Source organism: Eublepharis macularius, chromosome 1 (genome assembly GCF_028583425.1).
Source record: "Eublepharis macularius isolate TG4126 chromosome 1, MPM_Emac_v1.0, whole genome shotgun sequence".
NCBI classification, from domain to species: Eukaryota; Metazoa; Chordata; class Lepidosauria; order Squamata; family Eublepharidae; genus Eublepharis; species Eublepharis macularius.
In genome coordinates, this window is record NC_072790.1 from 232,066,421 (window position 1) to 232,090,656 (window position 24,236).

Below are 24,236 nucleotides of genomic sequence, written 5' to 3' on the forward strand. Positions count from 1 at the left end.
CACTTTAGTATGGGATGCTAAATGTTTGATATCCCACAAATTGCGACTTATGAGACAGCTTCAGACCGACAGCTCGGTGAAAGATCTTTTGGCTGGCAAGGGTGCTTATAAGCAAATTGTGAAGGAACGGCTGCCAGAAAGAGATCCTGGCAGAAGTTTATCAAGGCCACCCAGTACAATGAGTCCTCTAGAATTTGATTGACTGTTTCTTCCTCTTTAAAAACTAGAGGCAATTTATCTCATGCTATTACTGCTCAAACGTAGGTATCACATTTCTCATTATTGTATTATATAACAAAAAATGATGGCAATCTAGATAAGTTAGTGTCTTTTGTTCTGCCAGAATGGCAGCCAGTCCTACGTTGAGAGATAGCGGACCTTATTCAAGGACTCTATACTCGGAAGGTCACTGGCTTGGATGGTATTCCAGCAGAATTCATTAATAACATGGACTGGTGGGTGCCTCTTTTGGCTAATCTTTTTACTAGAGTGTGATCCCCCCTGAATGGCACTCCGGTATAATTGTTCCAATCCATAAAGCTGGGGATAAGAACTAGCAACCTATTAGTCTGTTGTCAGTTTAGGTAAGATCTACGCAGCATTTCTGTTGAGCAGACTTCAGTCTTGGATGGCTGATTCTAAGATCGTTGGCCAGAACAGGTGGGATTTCGTAAGGGACATGTTATGCTGGATCACTGTCATGTGTTATCCCACTTGATTAGCAAGTATGCCATTTCGAGGAAGAGCCTTTTATATGCAGCTTTCATAGACCTTTCCTGTGCATTTGTTTCTAGAAGCTGTCTATGGGCTAAGTTAAAGCAAAAGACAATTGACAGCAGACTGTTGTGGTTAATTAAAAATCTTTATACTGATTCTACTGCCCAAGTGTAATAGTGTGTGTCATTTAACTGCTCCCTTCCCCGTTGGCCAAGGGATATGATAGGTGTGTCTTCTAGCACCATCTTTATTTAGCTTGTATCTGTCTGATTTGCCAGACTTTTTTGCTGATCCCTTCCTGCACTCGCCTAAATTATTGGACATTTCAGTCCCCCTTTTACTTTATGCAGATGATTCAGTTCTATTTTCTTGTACCTGGATCAGTCCTCTTCGGGCTTTGGAAAGTTTCTGTTTTTATTGACTATCTATTAATTTTACTAAAATGGTTAAGTTTGCTCCTTGCTCTTTGACCAAAAGAGAAATATGGATAGTTAATGGGTGGAAGATCTCACAGGTTTCCTCTTTTAGGTATTTGAGCATTTTATTTCAGTCTGCCTTCTCTTGGAGATATCACAAACAATTGGTCATTCAGAAATCTATGGCCAGTATGAAGGCAATTCTGTGTTTCTTTCATTTTAATGGGGCACGTTATATCCCAGCTGCTATTAGAGTTTTTAACTCAGTGGTGATTTCACAACTTCTGTATGGTGTCCCTATATGGATCTCTGCGGTAGATGAGCCTAAACAGAGTAAAGTCCTTGTTCCTTCAGGCAACTGGGGGGGGGGGTCCCTAAGAGTATCTTGTCATCGGTCCTTCGTTATGACCTTGGTATTAGCTCTATAGAAGCCTATGCTTGGGTACATACCTTTAATTTTTGGTTTCATCTATTTTTTGTGGGCCCTGAGGGTAGCTTGGTGAGCTTAACCCTCAGGGACTTTCATAAGGCTTCCTGAACAGAAGTTCTCTTTTATCAATCTTAAGGTGGAGATATCTCTTCTTCCTCTGTAATTCAATGCAAAAAACATGTAGCCAAACTGATTATAAGAGTTATACCCATTTTGATGCTCAGAGGACATGCTCTCTGCTTGCCTCGGGCCTTCTGTCTAAGGGTAAACTCTCCTCTTATTTAGACTAAAGTCAGGGCTCATTTTGAGGGGGAACGCGCAGGAACGCAATTCCCAAAGAGGTCACATGACAAGTGGCCCCACCCACCTGACTCTCAGCCATTTTGGGCCTGTTTCGGCCTGGATTGGGGCCGAACCGGCCCGGATAGGGCCTCTGACGGGTGGTGGATCACTCTCCCACTCAGCAGTGGCCCAATCCTGACCATTTTTGGGCCCCTTTGTGGCCATTTTCAGCCCCCTTTTGCCATTTTGGGTCCAATTTCGTCCCTGAATGGCCCAGATTGGGTCCAAAACAGCCAGGATAGGTGATGTCAGGGGTGTGGCATATGCAAATCAGTTATGCTAATGACACACTTCTGGCAATGTCAAGGGGCATGGCATATGCTAATGAGTTATGCTAATGAGTTATGCTAATGAGTTCCTCCAGCTCTTTTTCTATGAAATGACACCTGCCTAAAGTTATGTAGAACCTTTATGCACTCACAAATCAACTGCCCCTTTTCAATGGTATTGCTAGGTCACCTGTTACAGATCCTTTTTTCAGATCAGTTATGCCCCTGCCCCCTCCAGTCAGTTGACTTGCACATATTCTCTTGCAATGTCCTTATGTGTCTCAGTTTAGACTAAAATGGATTATGCCATGCTTTGATAAATGGATTATGCTTCCTCTAGCGACATTAGAGCAAAAGGTTCAATACCTCTTAGAGGATGCTGATCCTAAATATACTTATTTTGCTGCTCAATTTCTAGAGGCTGCAGAGAAGTGTTGAAGGGAAGTGTTTTAAATATGGGCTTTACTTCAGTTTTTCCATTTTATTGTTTGAGTCTTTGGTCTAAGAACAGGGGGATGAAAAAGAAAGAAATAAGCAACTAAAATATCAAATGCAAGTTGCTCCACTGCCAAAATCACAGTTTCACTGTTTCAGATACCACATAATGAACCCCCCAGGTTTGCTTGGTACTTACTTTACTTTCTTTTAGGTGCCAGGTCAAAACAGGTCTTTTTACCTAGGCTTTTAATTAGGGCTTTTATTTTACCAGCTTTTTAATGGTTTGTCTTTTGTTTGTTTGATGGCTTGTTTTTATATTGTGACATTATTTTAATTGTAAGCTGCCTTGAGCAGGACTCAGAATACACAGCATAGAAAAATCCTAAATAAATAAATATCCTGCAACAGTGAGTTCCACAAGTCAATTAGTACATTAAAAAAATCTTCTGAACCCAAAGCCAGGTTGGCTGAAACCAGAATTTTCTTTCATTGCTTGCAATTTTATGAACCTCTTTAAAGACATCTTTTTTTAAAAAAAAAAAAACCTTACAAAACTTTTTATATTGGCTTTGATGAATGAGAAAAGTAGAAGATTAAAAACAAATTAAATACCGTACATTGCTGGCCAGGAAGGCAATGGTTTTCACAAAGACATCACCAGAAACTCCTAGCGTGTCCATCTGGGCCAGAGGTACATTGAAATGATACTGGAGGAAATCGACTCCATTCACGCTCACCTAGGAAAGCAGACAGAAGTAGGTTGGAATGTGATTGTTGAAACAGAAGCAACTTGGCATGCGTGGACACTAGAAGAGAGCTATTTTTCCCTTTACATTGGAAGCAAACTGTGTATTTGTGTGATGTTTTTCTTTGTGCGAGGCTAGAAGCTTCTATCTGACTCTTCCTTATCTTTCTGTCCTTTGTTCTCTCTTTCCTGCCTGTCTTGCAAGAAGCAAGATGGTTCTACAGAGCTCTCCTGGATAAGCTTGCGAGAAGCACACCCATATCCCCACTTACATGCAGCCAGATTAGATGGCCACTTGTACCAGGGAATAGTGTTATTTAGATTAGGTTTCTGCTAAAAAAAACCCCATAAAGGTAAATTTTATCTGTTGCAATATATAGATATTTTATCTGTTGCAATATACTGGCTTGAAGAGTGTTTCACCACACATGATTCCATGTTTTCCTGACCATGCAACTTTGCTGCGTTATCTAACAAATATCCCTCACAGTGATGAGGGCCCAGGAGCAAGCTGAGAAGAGGCACTCCAGTTGGGGGCAGCTCAGCCTCAGCCTCTGCTCCAGACTTAAAGATCTTGTATTACAATCTGATTTTTTGGTAAAGACTGTAACTGCAGTTGTTCCCCCTCCCCTGAAGTACTTTGTTCCAGATGTAGCCCCACCGTTGGGGCAGATTTCACTGTAAACGAGGAAGAGAAACGCTTTCAGCCATGTATTAAAAGTCATGCAAAAGGCTCTTGGGTACTGATCCTTGGAGTGAAATTGGAAGCATTGCAAAAATGTCCCATTTTGCTCCGGGAAATGTTGGGTGGGATCATATCACTCCAGTCTTGGCCCATCCACATTGGTTCCCAATCTGTTTCTGGGCCAAATTCAAGGTGCTGGCTTTGACCTTTAATAATAATAATAATAATAATAATAATAATAATAATAATAATAATAATAATAATAACGACAACGACGATGACGAGGACAACAAGGATGATGACAATAGTAATAGTAGTAGTAGTAGTAGTAGTAGTAGTAGTAGTAGTAGTAATAACAACAACATTCGATTTATAAACTGCCCTTCAGGACCACATAATGCCCGTTCAGAGCGGTTTACAAAGTATGTTATTATTATCCCCACAACAAACACCCTGTGAGGTGGGTGGGGCTGAGAGAGCTCCAGAGAGCTGTGACTAGCCCAAGGTCACCCAGCTGGCTTCAGGTGGAGGAGTGGGGAATCAAACCCGGCTCTCCTGATTAGAGTCCCGCGCTCTTAACCACTACACCAAACTATGAACACTAAAACACTGTATGGCTTGGAACCAACATACCTGGAGGACTGTCTTCTCCCATATGATCTCACCTGTCCGCTCCGCTCATCTCTGAGCCCCTGTTTCAGGAGACCCCACCTTCTTAGATTCGGCAGAGGGCTACAAGAAGAAGGCCTTCTCAGTCTGGGCTCCAAAACTCTGAAACTCTCACCCCAGGGAAATTCTCCTGTCCCCATCTGTTGCCGTCTTCCATAAGCAGGTGAAGACTGTATGGTTGAAGGCTTTCATGGCTGGAGAACAATGGTTGTTGTGGGTTTTCCGGGCTGTATTGCCGTGGTCTTGGCATTGTAGTTCCTGACGTTTCGCCAGCAGCTGTGGCTGGCATCTTCAGAGGTGTAGCACCAAAAGACAGAGATCTCTCAGTGTCAGTGTCAAAAGACAGATCTCTGTCTTTTTGTGCTACACCTCTGAAGATGCCAGCCACAGCTGCTGGCGAAACGTCAGGAACTACAATGCCAAGACCACGGCAATACAGCGCGGAAAACCCACAACAACCAGGTGAAGACTCTTTTGGCTCCTTTTTGCCCAACGTTTTAATGTCTTTGTATGTATTTTAATTGTGGTTTTCATTGTTTTACAGATGTGCTATGCTTTTGGGTTTGTTTAATATATGGTTTTATTATGTATATTTTAAATCATTAGCTACCTTGGTGGCCCTTGTGAAGGCAGAAAGACAGAATATCATTTTTGCAAAATGACAAATAAAATTCTACAAAAAGAATTAAAATGAAGATATAGGCTTTTGCCAGGGCTTTTTTTTTGGGAAAAGAGGTGGTAGAACTCAGTGGGTTGCCCTCGGAGAAAATGGTCACATGGCTGGTGGCCCCGTCCCCTGATCTCCAGACAGAGGGGAGTTTAGATTGCCCTCTGCGCTGTGGCGCGGAGGGCAATCTAAACTCCCCTCCGTCTGGAGATCAGAGGGCGGGGCCACCAGCCATGTGACCATTTTCAAGAGGTTCCAGAACTCCGTTCCACCGCGTTCCAGCTGGAAAAAAAGCCCTGGCTTTTGCTTAGCTTTCTTCTGTTCAGTTGGCCAATCTACCTGCGCTTTCATTGGCTGGCCTCAGAACTTCCATTATGCTATTGCTTCATATTTATGTAATACCATTTCTTGCATTGTTTAAGATGTCCTGTTTAATACTTAAGCGATTTCAAATTTCTGCAGTCCTAGTCCTGGTACACTGTTTATTACATGTCTCCTTGTACTGACATATTATCAACGCAGTTCTAAGCAGAGTTATTCCAGTCTAAGTCCATTGATTTAAATGGGTTTAGACTGGAGTAGCTCTTCTTAGGTTTGCACTGTATGTTATCCACCTTGAGTCTCAGTGAGAAAGGTGGACTATAAATAACATTAAATAAACAAACAAACAAATTCTTGGTCTCAACACAGTCAGCCCTCATCCTGCCAAGTTCCCTGTTTAGTAGGAATGACGTGATAGGAAGCGAGTGCGAGATTCTCACCTTCACGTAGTCTGGCTCAAAGAGGAACAACAGCTGGAAAGTGTCTCCTCCTTTCAAGGGCAGGTTAAGAAACTTCATCTCCTCCATCCAGCGACCGTTGTTCAAAGCGTTGCAAATAACATGAGGCCGTGGGCGGAACCGGGGATTAAAGTGGATGCCAATATCAGCCCTCGGGCTCCGGCTGCAGCCAATCTGGAAGTCAACCTGGAACCTGGAACAAAGACGGAGGGTAGAAAGAGTGAGCAAATAGAGGAACTCTTCAGGAGTGCATTAGGCATGCGCAGTGTCTGCACAAACTGCACAAACAAACTGAGCACAGCAGGATTTTTCAGGGGCACCTTCGCCAGATGCACCCTGGCCTAATTCAGAATGGATCACATATTCATCACCGCCAGGGGTCATTTCGTAGAAAAAGAGCTGGAGGAACTCATTAGCATAACTCATTCGCATATGCCACGCCTCTTGCCATCACCGGAAGTGTGTCATTAGTATAACTGATTTGCATATGCTACACCCCCTGACTTCACCTATTCTGGCTGTTTTGGACCCAACCCTGGCTATTCAGGGCTGAAATTGGGCCCAAAATGGCAAAAGGGGGCCCAAAATGGTCAGGATCGGGCCACTGCTGAGTGGGAGAGTGATCCACCACCTGTCAGAGGCCCGATCCAGGCCATTTTGGCCCCAATCCAGGCCGAAACGGGCCCCAAATGGCCAAGAGTTAGGTGGGCAGGGCCACCTGTCATGTGGCCTCTTTGGGGAACTGCTGGAACTGTGTTCCTGCGCGTTTCCCCTCGAAATGAGCCCTGATCACCACAAATGGTTTAGGTTTCAGTGGGCTGCTGAAATACCTAGGGTCATAGTGGTGCCATAGAGCCTGGCCACATTGAAAGTGACTTTTGGGCCCTCTTCCAGCACACACATCTGGATGAATCAAGGATTTCAATCCCCACCAGTTAAAGAATATTATTTGCTCTGTAGGGTAGGTCTACCAACAACTTCTAGCCTAGTCACAATAGTTAAATGGAGCCTCCATGTATAGAGTTAGCATACCAGATGCCAGAGATACATAACGAGGAATGGAATCACATTTAGGCTTTGCTCAGGAGCTCCCAAGAGGCAACCAGGTGGCCTCTGCTGCAAGCAGACTGCCAGATGAGAAGATGGACAGATACCCAGTTCTTAAGGCCGTTCTTAAGTTCTTGGGATATTTATGGGGGGGAACTGTCCGTGCCTGCCTCTTTGCAATAACTTACCTTTCTGCCTCCATTAGGACCGTGCCCTGCACCAGAACCATTCGCCCAGGGGCCAGGCTGCCAAAAATCGTGGTGATGTAGGGAAGGACCTAAAATAGAACCACCACCACCGCTCAGATTAAGGCAGTTCAGATGTTAAATCCTGCAAAAGGGGGGGGGATTGGCCAGGAATGTGGTCAACCCTTTTAATTGGCCCACTGCTCTTGTGCTTTTAACAAGAGCTCGATCTGCACACATTAGCAGGCATGAACAGCTTATTATCACCATGCCATGATGAGCGTTCGGTTTTTGCAAATCTTAATTGCTGTTCGAGCCGACCAGGCTGGAGCTGCTACCACTCGGTTAAAGAAATCTTAGCCGATTCATTCATTCATTCATTCATTCATTCATTCATTCATTCATTCATTCATTCATTCATTCATTCATTCATTCATTCATTCATTCATTCATTCATTCTTTAAAGGACTAAATCCTATCATCTCTTTGCTTTTCAAAGATGCATGCATTTGTCATTGCAAGCATCTCCTTAGAAGAGGCATTTCCAGAAGGAGGGGGAACACTTCTTTTGCTGCATGGCACAAGGGTGCACGATACAGCTACAGGATGCCAAGGCAAAGCAGGTCTCAGTCCGGCCAATGCCTGAATGGGAGACCTTCAGGGAACCCCGTGCATCCTTCTGTGAGTTAAGAAAGAGGAAAGAATAAATTAACTCAGAAGTGCTTGCTATCTTTATGAATGTGCTGTGATAACCAAACTATACAACAGGCGTTCCCTCTGGTTTGAGAGGGAGAGATTGCTTCTTTTCAGACGGTGTTTACTATTGGAAAGTTTTTAAGCATTTCATTCCCTTTTGTCCAAAAAATGGCCCCCAGCAATTTAAAACTTCATATATAAGCCCTTCCCTCTGAGAAATCCTAAGGAACTGCTCACAGACAAATCAATAGAAGTTACATTTATCCTCCATAAAAGCAGATGGGAATACTGTTGCCATAGCCTTGCATTGGAAAGACAACAGAAAGTGGCCAGACGAAGACCAGCTTCATCTGGCTAAGAGTTCCATAATTTTGGCGCCTCTCTAGAAAGAAGTTTTAGACAGAAATCACATTAAGGGTTAACAACAGCAACGACAAAGAAACAAACTGAAGGTCTGATCTTCGCAGCACAAGAACAAGCATTGCAAACGAATGTTATGAAAGCCAAAATTCAGAAAATCAGTGAAAATCCAAAATGTTGACTTTGCCAGGAAAAAGATGAAACTGTTCCCATCTTACCTCGGAATGCAGCAAAATTGCACAGACGGACTACAAAGCTAGACGTGACAGGGTCGCAAAGCTGATTCATTGGTCATTGTGTAAAAAGTATAACTTGCCAGTATCAAAGAATTCATGGGAACATCAGGTGGAAAAGGTTCTAAAAAATGATCGTCAAGACCTTGTGGGATTTCAGAATTCAAACTGATCAGCACCTTGAACATAATATACCAGACATAACATTCATGGAAAATCAAAAAGTCTGGATAATTGACATTGCAATTCCTGGGGATGCCAGCGTAGAAGAAAAAGAACAATAAAAAAATGATTAAATATAGAGATATGGCAATAGAAACCACCCAACTATGGAAGAAGAATGCAACAGTAGTCTCCATTATCATCGGGGCACTTGGAACCATCTTGAAAAACTTTGCAATTCATATGGAAAAACTGCAGCTTTCTGACATAACACCCACAGAACGGCAAAGGACAGTGCTACTTGAAACAGCATACATATTACGCCGATATGTTGATACTTAGATCTCCGGTGGAAGATCAGCTTAGCAAGGCCAATTAATTTGATTTATATACCACCCTTCAGGACAACTTAATGCCTGCCCAGAGCAGTTTACAAAGTGTGTTGTTATTATCCTCATGACTATCACCTTGTGAGGTGGGTAGGGCTGAGAGAGATCTGAGAGAGCTGCGACTGACCCAAGGTCACCCAGCAGGATTCGAAAGGAGGAGTGGGGAATTAAACCCGGGTCTCCAGATTTGAGGAGTGACGAATTACACTTGAATGGCAAGTGAACAGACTCATATGTATTCTTCCCTGTTCACTTGCGCGCCACTTGCGTTCCACTCAAAATTCGTCACTTATAGCTTGGCCCAGAGTCCTTCCACTCTTAACCACTACATCAAACTGGCCCCTTCTTGACCTCAAAGTGGCAATCGGAACTTCTTGCACCAAACATTATATCTATTTTAAACGAATCTGTTTCCTGATTAACCCAGAACACCTTTTTAGCGAAACAAAAAGTTTTAAAAATCAATTCCTCTAATGGATTAAACGCTGCTGCTTTTGATTGTGTTGTGCAAGGAAAGTTGGCAACCTGACCCACAGTTCAGAGAGCAAAGTATCTAGCCAGCCAATCCCTTCTACTCTTCTACCCCGAGACGCATCAAAGCCTTCCCCTCCCACTAGAGCTCCCGCCAGAATTTTAGAAATATATTGAAAATTGCTTTAAACGACTTAACTAAGCAAATAGCAAAGTGTTCTTTTAGAAGACAAACTCCTGAAATAGAAAGTAAGCGTGAATTGCATGAATTCAGGAAGCCAATTTATTTTCTTAACAAGACGCTGCATGTCTTTTAAGAACTAAAATGAAGTCATGCTGGAAAGCTGTACCTGTTCCAAATCTCCCAGTTCCGTGTGCCTATTAAAGGCAAAAAAACAAAAAACAAATCCTGGCCATGGCTGCATTTTAAAAAATTTTCAGCAAAGCAGGAAATGCTTCTGTCTACTACTCTGGATACATTTTGGCAGATCTGCACCATGCCGAACCTTTGCATGTTTTATCGGGTATCTTTTTTTTATTCTGCCTGTTTTCCAAGGAGCTCAAGGCAGCTCACATTCTTCTCCCTGTCGCCATTTTGTCCTCACAATAACCCCATGGGGCAGATCAGGCTGAGAGAGTGGCCAGGGGGGCACCTAGTAGAGTAGAGATTTGAACCTGGAGTTTCCAGATCTGAGTCTGACAGCCAAGCTACAAGTGACGAATTACACTTGCCTGGCAAGTGAACAGACTCATGTGTATTCCTCCCTGTTCACTTGCCATTTAGAGCCGGACCACACGATACAAATTACACGAGACAGAGAGAGTGTCAGGAGTCCTGTCTTACCCCAAATGCCTGTGTCCAGCATTCTATCGATGAGCACGTGTCCTGGTCCAGGCATGCAACTTTCCCCTACTTCAGTTAATGCATTTGACAGCAGTCCAGAAACTGGGCAATTCCTGCTTTCAGTGTCACTCTGACTTCTTCAGATGACATGGGAGAAGATCACATGAACACACAAACCTGCCTTATACTGAATTAAGCCACTGGTCCATCAAGATCACTCTTGTCTACCCAGTCTGGCTTAGAGTTGCCAGCTCCAGACTGGGAAATTCCTGGAGATTTGGAGGGTGGAGCCTGGGGAGGGCAGGGTTTGGGGAAAGGAGGTTTGGGGAAAGGAGGGACCCCAGCTGGTGGGTATAATGCCATAGAATCCAGCTTCCAAGTTAAGCCATTTATCCAGGGGAACTGATTTTTGTCACCTGGACACCAGCTGTAATTTGGAGAATCAGCAGTGGCTGAACATTGCCTAACTCAAACAGGACACAGTATCCTATTCCAGGACACTAAAATACTTGACAACACTTCCAACTACTTTGTCAGATTGCACAGGGAAGCCATTGAAATTCATAAGCATAAACACAATTTCAATAGGAAAGAAGAGACTTTAAGAATGAATAGCGCATGGCTTCCAGCCCTGCAAAACACCAGGCTAACGAAATACTCCACATCACACAATAGCCCTGCAGAGAAGATTAGCATATCAAGCACCAATCCATATGCAAAAGAACCTCCTCAGGATACAGTGACGCCTCCCTCTATTAGCATTCCACACCCTGGGAAACTCCTACAGGATGACTCAGCCCAAACCTACTTTCCTGAGTAGATATAAATTACCTGCCAACATCTTCTCCACACTGTGACACTGAGAAATCTCTGTCTTCTGGTGCTACACCTCTGAAGATGCCAGCCACAGCTGCTAGCGAAATGTCGGGAACTACAATGCCAAGACCACGGCAATACAGCCCGGAAAATGCACAAAAACCAAACTAGAAAACCAATAAAAAACAATCTAAAGAAATCTAGCTCAACACTTTAACTAACCCAGAGCAATTTAAGGCATAAATGTAAAGCCGTATTGATTATTTGACAACTAATTCTGCTAGTGTACCATATATGTATATCTGAACTATGACAAGGTCAGGTTAGAAAAATTTAAAACCATATGAAAAGGACGGATGACCACGTGTTCAAAATTCTTATGTACATCGAAAGAATCTCCAATCAGTAACGTGCCAGTGCTTATTGGTCCTTCACAGAATGCACAATAAATAATCAGATACAATCAATTATATAAAACAAATTTCTAGAAAAATTTAGAGAGAAATCTTTCACAATAAATCTCATACAATGCCATTAGAAATATACTCAAAAAAGTTCATAAATGTTCGTAAATTAATGATCGTCTCTTAGAGGGTCCAAGCTGATTCATAACTCTTTTTGAGGCAAATCCTTCCAATTGGGTTCACACAATTTAGAAAGTGGGCGGGTTAAGGTGGGGTCTTTGCCCAGCATGGCTTTTGATTGGCCATAGGAGATGGAATTGGCAGGAAGATATTTAAAAAGGCGCTTTGGCAGCAGCTGACACCACAGGATAAAGATCTTCACTACATGACTGAAGGCGAACTCTGTGTGTGTGTGTGCGTGTGCGTGCGTGCGTGCGTGCAAGAAAATATTTTTAAATAATATGCTCATTTGAAAAGGCATCCTTGTAAGCAGAGCTTTGGCCTGAAATGTTGAAGAATTACTATTAAAGTTATGCCTGACCTCACTCTTGACATTTTGTGGTTTGGTCCACCTCCTGTAGCAGGCGCACTGCTCTTTGCCAGAATTCTAAAAGTGCCTGCAGACTCATAGAAAGTTGGGGACTGTTGTCCTACTTGATCATTTTAGCTGAAGATGCTAAAGACTGAGCATAGGGCCTTCTGCATGTCAAGCACTGATCTACCACTGATCTACAGCCCCACTCAGGAGGATATTCTTTCACTACAGATAATCTTATAATGTCATTCTGATGGTGGAGCATGCCATCAAGTTATAGCTGATTTATGGAGACCCCTAGTGGGGTTTTCATGGCAAAAGACTAACAGAGGTGGTTTGCCATTGCTTGCCTCTGCAACCCTGGTCTTCATTGGAGGTCTCCCATCGAATTACTAACCAAGGCTGACCATGCTTAGCTTCTGCAATCTGATGAGATCAGGCTCACCCTGATGCACAGCCATGCTCTGAGTAGACATTTTGTTTAGGATTTATGATGCCACCTCACACAGTCCAAAACAAAGAGTTTTGGCAGAGGCTAGCACCAGGGCAGGGGCGGAGCAAGGGTTTACCTCGCTTGCGGCCGGCCGGCCGGCCAGGTGCCCCCACGAGCGCGCGCGCGCGCGCGCGTGCGCACGCGCACACCGGCCTGCGTGATGACGTCACGCATGACGTTATCACGGGAGCGCACGCGCCGCCGCCGGCCCGATTGCTGCGGCGGGCGGCCTCCGAGCTCTCCCGCTCGGTTGCGTGCGCCGCCGCAGATGCCTGCCCGCGGTGGCTGCGCCTGGCCAGGGGCTTGTGCTGGCGGCAGCAGCGGCGCGGGGTGGGAGGGATAGGAGGCTGGTGCTTTCTGGCGCGCGCTCCCGCCCGCCGAGCCTCCTCCAGCACTCCCTCCGGCACCCCGCGCCTGCGGCCACCGCCTACCTGGCCTCTATAGGCCCGCCGCCCCTGCACCAGGGGGGCAAACCAACACAGTGCAATAACTATGTTGTTACGATGTTATAACATCATTAAGTTTTCTTCACACAAGAAGGTGTGTCTTGGGAAAGGAAGGGGATGAAGGGAAGGAGGAGGGAAAAGGGAGGAGCTGAGAGAAGGACGGAGAGACCAATCAGCGAGAAGTGACCTGTGGTGCATGGGGTGGAACAGAGGGCGGGGGCGGGGGGAACCAAAAGGAAAATTCTGGATGATTGAAAAAGCCGACTCAAAACTCCATTGAGAAAAATATCAAGGAATAAGCGCAGGCAGAAAATTCGAAGAGAAACCTTGGAAACACTGTATTGAAATCTAAAGGAAGAGTTAAGCATGCTAAATTCAGAAGGAAATCCAAAGTGGCATGGGGCCAGAACCTGAGAAAATCATCCATGCAGAACTGGACTTCGATTCAATCTCACAGGGATCATTCTAGGGTGTATTTCTGCTCTTCCCTTCGCCAGACCACCAGTGAAACTTGGAATTTGGAGAAAACGATGCCTGTTTCACCGAAGAACGGCAAAGGAGGACTATGGAAAGAAATCAGCACAGTCCAATTTCTCTGAAATCTTGTCAGAATTTCCCTCAAGAGAAGAATCCAGAGATGGCAAAAGAATTAGGGATCAGTGAGATTGGTTAGGCTTTATGCAAGCCTTACCAGTTTCAGCAGAGAAGGATGAAAATCTATCTCAGTGAAACAAGATTTTTTTAAAAAAATAGCTAAAAAACAAACAGAACTGTCTCCCAAATGCAAATATTTTATGGGGAGATGTTGGGAGCTGAGCTAAAAACATATGTTGGATTGAATGAGGGCTTTTTTTCAGCAGGAACGCAGTGGAACAGAGTTCCGGAACCTCTTGAAAATGGTCACATGGCCGATGGCCCCGCCCCCTGATCTCCAGACAGAGGGGAGTTTAGATGGCCCTCCGTGCCAGCGCGGAGGGCAATCTCAACCCCCCTCTGTCTGGAGATCAGGGGGCGGGGCCATCGGCCATGTGACCATTTTCTCTGAGGGCAACCCACTGAGTTCCACCACCTCTTTTCCCAGAAAAAAACCCCTGAATTGAACACCTCTGAACCAGTCCCACATATAAAGGTTGCAAGGCACCTGCTGGATTTGACAGGTGGACTGATGGTCCATCGGTCCAAGCACATTTGAAACGGCCCTTCTGTTTTTCATGTGCGCGAACCAACAGCAGGAGGAAGCAGATACCGATGTTCTGTTTCACCAGGCTGCTGTATGCATTGGAAAGAGGACAGATGGGGGCTCAGCAACAGGAAAATGATAATCTGAATTGCGCGGTACATCTTCTGTGGCTGTTTACTTCAGTAATGAGGACTACACTCTTATATGGGGAAATTGTAAAGAATTCGGCCAGGTGGCTGTTGTCATTTTGATGTTTGGGAAGGAATTTGATCACTTGGAGGAATAAAGTTATTCAGTTACTGAACATGTATCTCTGTTTGCCAGTTGTTCCACAGGATGGAAACTTTCCTATCAAACTTTATGCATTTATTGGGGATCTTATTCCATTAAAGCCAGGTAAAACACAGAAGGAAAAAAAGAAGACGAGCGCAATCTGGGAATAAGAATATCTTAAAATTAGGTTTATAACACTGTTCTGCGATACTTGAGCAGGTTCTTATGGTAGTCTACCACTGCAGTTGTACAATTTTTCAAAGAAGTTGACTTCCCTTTCAAAATGTTCATTGTTAAATCCAAAGTCAGTCTTTTAAATGCACATTTTCTTGAAATAAGGTATAAAATGGAACTCTGAGCTTCCTGAAAATGTATGGAATGTGTTATTGCCATCTTAAATTTACTACTTGCAAAACAATTTATTGTTACGATTAAATATAACGAGAAACTGTGTTTCACAGTGACTATCAAAAAGAGTCCAGTAGCACCTTTAAGACTAACCAACTTTATTGTAGCTTAAGCTTTCGAGAACCACAGGTCTCTTAGTCAGATGCATCTGACGAAGAGAACTGTGATTCTCGAAAGCTTATGCTACAATAAAGTTGGTTAGTCTTAAAGGTGCTACTGGACTCTTTTTGATTTTGCTACTACAGACTAACACGGCTAACTCCTCTGCATCTATGATCACAGTGACTAGAATGTTATATTTGCACCAGTGAATTCTGGGTTCAAATTCCCATTTCCCATGGTGTCCTGGGCTGGGCCCTTTCAGCCTAATCTACCTCACAGGGCCGCTATGAGGACAAAACACAGATAGGGAGAGCCACGTATGCCTCCCCAAGCTCCTTGAAGAAAGAGCCGTAGAGAAAAGTACTAAATAAATCAATAAATACCAGAGTAGAACGACTGATATTTTCTCTGTTCCCTCCTGGAGATAACTCGTAGAAACCCACTCTTCCCCTTTCTAAATTTCTCCAAGTGTGAACAACCGAGATCTCTCTAGGGGGAGTGTCTTTTTCCCAGCAGGACATTAAGAGGTGCCAGGCAGACATTTGAACAAGCTTAGCAGGTTTTTACAGGGAGAGAATGCAGGGGCAAGAAGAGCGTGCCCATTTTCAGCAAGTCAGACAGTTGTTCGATGCAGGAACAGAACCAGGGGAAAAAAGAGGCTATCCTACCCTTTTATGTGCCCCTTTCCCCCAACCGGGGTATGCAACTTTGGAATCAGCCCAGTAGCTATACCTTCAAGGGCAATCGTTCAGAGGGAAGCATATTAATTCTGTGCCAGGAAAAGCTTCACATACCGATTTCTGCATATACAACTCTGTTTAAATGCATGGAAGCCAGCCAGGCCATTTTTTTTCCTGGCCAGGTGGCATCAGTAATCCAATTTAGACACATCTGCATCCAGAGTATTCAGGGGTCACAAAAGTATTTCTGTGCATGCTCAGGAGAACTTTGTACATAACATGTTCTGTTTAAGGTTGCCAACTTCCAGGTGGTGGCTGGAGAACTCCCAGAATTAAACTGATCTGCAAGCCAGAGATCCATTTCCCAGGAGGAAATGGCTGCTTTGGAGGAGGGAGTCTATGGTATTATACCCTGCCGAGGTCCCTCCCCTCCCCAAACCCTGCTCTCTTTAGGCTCCACCAACAAATCTCCAGGAATTTCCCAGCCCAGAGGTGGCAACCCTATGTGTTGCAAGAACAGTACAACTGATATTTAAACTATTTATTTACACACGTGTTGTCTTCAAATACCAGGGCAACATTTAGCATGTGTAAAAAAAGAACAACCCTTTGTCTTATTTCTGGCTTTGAGGAGGGGTTAGAGTTACTAAATGCCTGGAGAGAGAAAAAAGAACCTCTGTCCCTTTAACAGAGACTTAATCTGATGTTAGTTACTTCCAGGCTATGAAATACTTCCAGCAACCCATTCCCACCCATTAGCCCTCTATTAAAGGGACAGGACATATTCTCCAGGCCTGTTGGTGATCCTAGGTGGGGTGGGGAAGAAGAGAAACTAGGCCACTAGGTATCTGAAGAGGGGACCTTTGACTCTTGAAAGCTTACACTCTAAAAAAATTGTCTCTAAGGAACCACTGGACTCAAATCCTGCTGTAGACCAACACAGCTACCCACCTAACCAGGCTATTTTGTGCTCCTTTAGATGATAATAACAAAACTGGCAAGAACCCAAAGAAATCTATTTTTGCTAACTTTGTAAATGTCTACAAAGCCAACATTCAGCAAAATACAGCAGGATAGACTTCAGCCTTGAATAACAGCTGTGGAAACTAGTCTGTGTCTTTTTGCGCTTGCTCCCTCTCTTCCTTTTAAGCTACAGGCTCAGTTGGGAAATTTTCAGTAGTTGCAGCAGCTGGGTATCTCGCCTTGGACTTTTCATAGGGCAGGCAAGGAAGGGGTAATAAAACTCACCGGGTGGAAAACAGGAGCCTGAAGGATATAATCTGCTGTGTCAGGCGAAGTCTCCATAACGCAGAAGGACGCAGGCATTAAAGTTAACAGTTACTTAACCAATTGTTTGCAACAAGTTTAAACTCGTAGGGAATCACATGATCTGAGTCACACAGCTGGCCCAAGGGGTGGGGGGAAATAGACAGCAGGGAAAAGTAAGAAACCAACTTTTTAAAACACAGTTCTTCCCAGGACAAAAACATTACCAAAAGTCTTTGGAGGCTTTTGGAAAACAGCCAGCTAGGAAAACCAGAAGCTCAAGTACTCCAAAGCAGAACTTCTAGTTAAAAGCAAAGCTGATCCGTGTGGCTGTGCCCTTAATAGCAAGTTGTCCGGCCTTGGAGATTAAGTTATGGGAGTCAGGTCATCTGTTTAATTTGGCAGCTGCTGTTAAAGATTTGGGAACTGCCTGCCCTCTGAAACAGTCTGCGGCGAACAGGAGGCTGTTTTCAGTCTTTCACTTCCATGAATTCTCTCTGGTCCCATAACTGGCCAAGCTACCCGGTCTAAGTGTACAACAGCATGAGAGAGAACTTTGAAGAGCTATAGAGAACTTCAGGTTCTTGGTTTGGGATACCTTTTTTTGAAATCGTCCCCCATGTTAAAAAGAAAGACATCTTGCAAGAAAAATCTCTAGAGGAGGATGGAAGAAGGTTGCCAGCTTTTGAACTGGTCCCTGTAGCTATCTAGTTCAACGGCAATATGACCCTTTTCTTGTCCCCAGAATGCCATTGTTACCTGTTGCTTCTTGAAAAACATTCTCTGAGCATGGAGTCAGATGCTTTTACCCAGGGCTCAGTGGCGTGGAGGACAATCTAAACTCCCCTCTGTCTGGAGATCAGGGGCGGGGCCACCAACCACGAGGTTCCGGAACTCCATTCCGCCGCGTTCCAGCTGAAAAAAAGCCCTGCTTTTACCCCTCTTATTCTTAGTCTATGCAGTGACAGCAGCTTCTAAATAAACTACAGTTTTCTTAATCCGTTTGTCTCACTAACTCATACTGAATACTCATTCTCCCAAAAGAGACTTGGGATCTAATCCTTGCTCAGCCATGAGAGTCATTGCAATCTCTAAATCTAATCTACGACATAAGGTTGTTGTTGGGGTGATACGCACTTGTGTGTATTTGGTGCGAGGCTTGCCAGCTTTTCAACTGGTCCTTCTTACTGACCTTTTACAGTCAAGATGGGTAGCCAATGTTTGTAGCAGTAGAAAAGAGCAAGAGACCGTCAAAGAGCAAGAGATGAACAAAATTTGTGGTAGGGTATGAGCTTTCGTGAATCACAGCTCACTTCAAGAAGCTCATACCCTACCATAAATTTTAGTCTTATAGGTGTTTTAGTCTTGCTCTTTTCTACTTTTACAGTCAGTTTGATTTTCAGCAAATGCCAGCAGAAGCTGTTTATTTCCATGCTAGGAAAAGTTTTACCTGTCCATTTTCATATATTAAGCTGCTATTAAATGGATGGGGTGTTTTATTCAGGCCTTTTGACACCCTGGATTCCACCTTTATTTCTTTGGAAGGAGGGGAGGATAAAATTTTGATACACAGAAAAAGAAACTACAATCACCCAGATCCACTTTTTGGGGTGTGTGCGGATTAATTCCTTTTGGCTGTTCTTCACCACACCTGATTGACATGCTATAGCTTATCGGAGAGAGCCACACACATGCTCGGCTGCTTTTGGATCAGGGCCAAGGCTATGGGGAACTTTGGAAAGAACTACATTCCCAGGATCAGCTCTTCAAAAAAAAATTCCTATTTTTGATGCTGAGGAAGTTGAAGAACTTTTTTATTACTTGGCAAAAATCAGGGATTAAATACTTCAGCTCAGGTGACATATAGACTTTATGGCCTCCTTTTAGCTTCACAACAACCCTGTGAGATAGGTTAGGCGGCGAGTGAGGTGCTGCTGAACTCCTGTTTTATTGGACTGACCCAAAGTCAACTGATGGCTTCATCTCCAAGAAAGCAGTTGGACCATCTCCTCTGCAGCCAGGGCTACTTTGGTAAATGCCTCATTGTCGATTGCTTGTGTGTGTGTGTTATATGCTGTCAAGTCGCCTCCAACCTATGGCGACCCTATGAATGAAAGACTTCCAGAACGTCCTATCATTAACACACTTGCTCAGATCTGGCAAACTGGAGGCCGTGGCCTCTTTTATTGAGTCCAGCCATCTCATTTTAGGTCTTCCTCTTTTCTTACTGCCTTCCACTTTTCCTAGCATTATTGACTTTTCCAGAGAATCTTGTCTTCTCATGATGTGACCAAAGTCGTGTCAGTTTAGCTTCTAGGGAGAATTCAGGCTTGCTTGTGTGTGTGTTCAAACTATGCTTCACGCTTTAAGAAACGACTTTAAGAAGCAGTCCTATGCATCCTTTCTTGGGAATAAGCTTCATTGAACAAAGCAGAAATTTTTGAGTACAGGTGCATAGGACCAAGTTGCAAAGCTATCCTTTTTCGCTCTTTTATCTGAGAATAAACTCTATTGAATGCAGTCGTGTTTTCTTTTGAGTCAGCATGCCTACGCTCTGGGTGTTAAAACTGCATATCTATATAGGCATGCATTATGAACTGCGTGCAGATGGTGCTTACATTGGTGTTCTCATATATTATCGTTTATTCTGGTAAAGGCAAAACAGCTGCAGCAATAAAAGTCCCCCCAGTTTGTATGAAGTGGAGGCTTTAAATTATTTTTGTGAAATCTACCTTTCTTGCTTATTAACAATATGCCCACTAGGGGGCAACATTGTCCCAAATTTCACATCACAGGTAGCAGGGACATTGTCTAAAGTAAACTTGAGTTTGATAATCGGAGGCCATTGACACCCATCGGGTTCAGAAAAGGGAGGGTCACAAGATGGCTGGCCCCGGCCCAGTAAATCTGGATTTGGGACGTATAATGAAGCTTCCAGCCAGGGCTGTAATGGCTGGCCATCCTTTCTAAGAGACGATGTCAGATTTTTTATGGGGTTTCTCAGAGAAATGAATGGATGTTCTGTGATTGCTTGAAGAAACTTCTAGAATTCCCTCACAAGCCTAAACTGAGTATCCTACAGTATCATCCTAGGCAGAGAATGAACCCTTCTAAGCCCACTGACTACAATTAACTTGAAGGTGTCGCTCTGTTTAGGACATGCCTGTTCATATCAACGAATTATCATCTTTGAATAAGGACGACCATTTCCAAGCCTTTACTTTGAAATGTATCCCAGTCCTGCCACATTCATAGCAATAGACGCTTAAGAGGGCAATTTCTTTTTTCTAGGATCATTTAACTATGAGAAGGGTGAGGGAGATGCTGAAAAATCCACTGTCAGCCAGGGCAACCCTTGAATGAGCTGGTCAAATGGGTAGGCAGAGACAATACAAGTCTCTGATTCAAAAATCCAACCACCCAGGCTTAAATCTTTAAATGGGATCAGATTGCTCCTGCTGTGGCTATAGCCCTGCTCGAACAACAGCTGAAATCCTATGCATATTTTCCTAGAAGTAGCCCCATAGACCATAATGGGATTTTCATTTGAGGAGGCATGCCTAGGATTGTATTTCAAGGGGTGCTGTCTGGGTGGAGGGCAGGGTGAGACATAGAGGCAAATTAAGCGGAGGTTCTCCCCTCCCCAACTATACCAGATTTGCAGAAAACAGTCGGGAACCAGATTGGTGTAGTGGTTAAGAGCGGCAGAACTCTAATCTGGATTTGATTCCCCATTCCCCGGGTTTGATTCCCCACTCCTCCACTTGAAGCCAGCTGGGTGACCTTGGGCCAGTCACAGCTCCTCCAGAGCTCTCTCCGCCCCACGCACCTCACAGGGTGATTGTCGTGAGGATAATAACAACACTCTTTGTAAATAGCTCTGAGTGGGCGTTAAGTTGTCCTGAAGGGCAGAGTATAAATTGAATGTTGTTGTTGTTGATAGAAGAATCACCTGCTCATTGGGATGCAAGCAGCTGTAAAAGGCATAGCTATAGGGGCTGCTTTGAAAGTTAGCACCGCCTAGACTCACATTCATTCTGAAAGTGAGAAATGCTAACAGAATTGTAAAATAATCCCCCCAAACTGGTAGTGTGATTGTGAGTCAGCCCTCAGAAGTGCTGTTTACCCTTTGAGCGATAGCAGGTACACTTTGTGGCATGTGATGCACAACAACTGGGACATGCTTGCTGGGCTGCATGAAACCCCAGCCCAACCTGATCACATCCTGGCCTTCGTAAGGCGATAACTGGACACCTCTAACCTGCGATAACAGACAGCAACACAAGGAAGGTGACATCTGCGAACCGAGATGGTTGCTAAGAACACACCAGGTCGCGTGGCGTGCAGAACTCATCAGGCAGGTGGGGAAAAGGAGCCTGCAGTGAGATCTCAACAAGGTACTTAAGACACGTCCCAAGGATTATTGCAAACAAGCTTGCTTTAGGCTCACACAACTGCTGATAACGTGTGATAATTTTGCAAGTGTGTTAACAAGAAGCTCTGCCTGCTGCTAGGCCTATTGGAACTTTGATAACTAGTCTGCAGTGGATGGAAGAGCAAGATTTGAGTCCAGTAGCATTTTACAGCCCAGGTGAGCCTGATCTCATCAGATCTCAGAAGCTAAGCAGGGTTGACCATGGTTAGGAATTGGATGGGAGTCCTCCAACAAACACCAGGGTTGCAGAGGCAGGCAATGGCAAACCACCTCTGTTAGGGCCAAGCTATAAGTGATGAGTTACACTTGAATGGCAAATGAACAGACTCACATGTATTCCTCCCTGTTCTCTTGCACTCCACTTGATCACGTGATCAAGTGGAGTGCAAGTGAACAGGGAGGAATACATGTGAGTCTGTTCACTTGCCATTCAAGTATAATTCGTCACTTCTAGCTTGGCCCTTAGTCTCTTGCCATGAAAACCCCACCAGGGGTTGCCATAAGTTAGCTATAACTTGAGGTCATTCCCCACCAGCACCTTAAAAGTCAACAAGATTTCCAGGTATAAGCTTTTGAAAGTCAAAGTTCCCTTTGTCAGATACTCTGGAAATCTTGTCGGTCTTTTGGGTGCTACTAGACTCGAATCTTGCTCTTCCACTGCAAACTTGGTAACTATTGTATGCATATTCATCTCCGTTTACTAGGCGCAGTCCTCGTTTTCTGATCTCTGCCCTAGCAAATCGGTGTCCCTGATCTGGCTTTTAGGAGAATCCCTGGTAAAATGGTGCAAGTGTTGTTAGCAGAGTGAATCTCTGGGTGGGAAGGTGGATGGATGTATCCATAGTGCCTGCATAGGTTTGAACATGATGCTGTGTCCAAACTGCTGTTCCATGCATTGCAGCTGTTATTTAGATAGAGCCGAAGCTCTCTGTTCCAAGTTAATGGGGGTGACAAGTCCCCAGTGGCTCGTCCATCTGAGTCGTCTTCAAGTGACAGCAACATGCACTTGGTCGCACAGAATGTTATAACGTGACCAAGGAGGTAATCATCATGGACTCACCACTTGTCAGACAAAATATTGTGCACAGCTATGTACAGCGATATACCACAGCCATGAAACATATAATAGGCTGGGGAGCAGGGTGTAGAGAGATTAAAAGCAGATTAAAATCCAACGTGAGTCTGGGTGCTGACTGGTGAAAATATCCAACTGGTGGGAACACACGATGCGTCAGTCCAGATATGTTCATTCGCCGCCGCCGCATTGCAGGTCTTGGGAGTCCATGCAATGTTCCGCTCCTGCCTTCATCGCTCCCTGAGTGGACATCAACGACGCTCCTCCCGGGTCTTGTGTAGACGCACCACTTCCTCGCCATACGGAGAACGCATCGTCTCTCACGTGATAAACCGCAATCTGCAGACTTTCACTCCAGCAGGTTCTGGTAGTTCTCTCACTACTATTTTTCCTTACTGTAGAGCCATCATTTCCTCGGCGACACACTTCGCGCTGTCCCCAGGAGCGCAACTCTACTGGGGTCGGCACTCCTTTCTGTTCCAGTCCATCGTAAACGGCTCCTTCCCACAACATAATATGTCACTTCACGATGCCAAAGCATCCAACAAGTCAGTCCGGAGATTTGTCCAAGCTATGCTTGAACCCAACAAGTTGCAACTGCTGTAGCAGAGTAAGCCCTTGGCTGGCCACTCGTATGGACGCACACATTTCTGGCTTTCCCGTGACACTCAGCTTTGGAACATAATAACTATCTCACAGCTGCCCCATGATTGGGGAGCACCCCCCCCCCATGCGCTAGGGCATGGCCGACCCAAACTTTTTACTGTTCATCACATTGGGGGTGGAGCGAGTCAACCTGATTACACTTTGCCGCTCGCCAGCTGTCACCTGTACGAGCGTTGCCCGGCAGGACCACGAGGAGGTGGTGATCATTCAAGTGGCTGCCCCCATAACCAGAGCGTTAGATGTTAAGAGAGTCATAGTTACTCCCGTAAACAAATGCAGCCTACAGCAAATGGGTGGAAATTCAGCAAATGGTAGGAAGGCTTGAAGCTAGCATTCCTTTGACTGCATTGACACATTGTTGGATATTAAGGACACCCTTGCCATATCCATGTTCTCACACCAAGGCTGCATCCATGTTGCCCTAGAGCAACCATCCACAATTGGGGTTACCAAACAGCTTGGAGAAAAGTGTCCTGATCCATTAAGGGAGGCGTAATGTGTGGAAATGGGGCAGCTGGAAACTGTTCAAGGCACAGAGGTAAAGAACATGGCCTGGTCAATAGCCGCTCATTAAACCACTGTTTAAAAAATAGGATTTTTCTTCTCCTATTTGCAACTGGATTTTCATGCATGAACAAGTCAAATCTAGTCGTGTGAATCATTGCTAAAGAGCAATGATAGTACATTTCCAAATCTGGGATAATAGAGGCAACCTTTGGTCTGCTGAAGAAAGCCGGGTCACCCCATTTTTTTCACTGCTAAATCCTGCTCTACTCCTATCAGTTGGATTGGTGAAACTGATTGGGCCCACAAGCGTCTGGTTGTGTCAATTTCACACCACAGCAAAAAGGAAGAAAAGGACAAATTTCCAGTTCTGGGAAGAGTCTGTATCACATGCAGAGTTCCACTTGGC

The 24,236-nt window shown here is 44.5% G+C and overlaps 1 protein-coding gene across 1 annotated transcript in view; it reads right to left on the minus strand.

Moving 5' to 3' along the window:
- The window catches only part of LOC129343971 (galectin-12-like), a 29,562-nt gene extending 12,125 nt beyond the window's left edge, over positions 1-17,437 (minus strand). Inside the window, exons 1-4 of the mRNA XM_055000415.1 lie at positions 17,130-17,437; positions 7,393-7,481; positions 6,140-6,350; positions 3,230-3,349 (exon numbers count right to left, since the gene is read on the minus strand). Coding sequence (XP_054856390.1) covers positions 3,230-3,349; positions 6,140-6,350; positions 7,393-7,481; positions 17,130-17,207 — 498 coding nt within the window. The 5' untranslated portion in view covers positions 17,208-17,437. The remainder of the gene's footprint in view (positions 1-3,229; positions 3,350-6,139; positions 6,351-7,392; positions 7,482-17,129) is intronic.
- Positions 17,438-24,236: the final 6,799 nt, after the last annotated feature.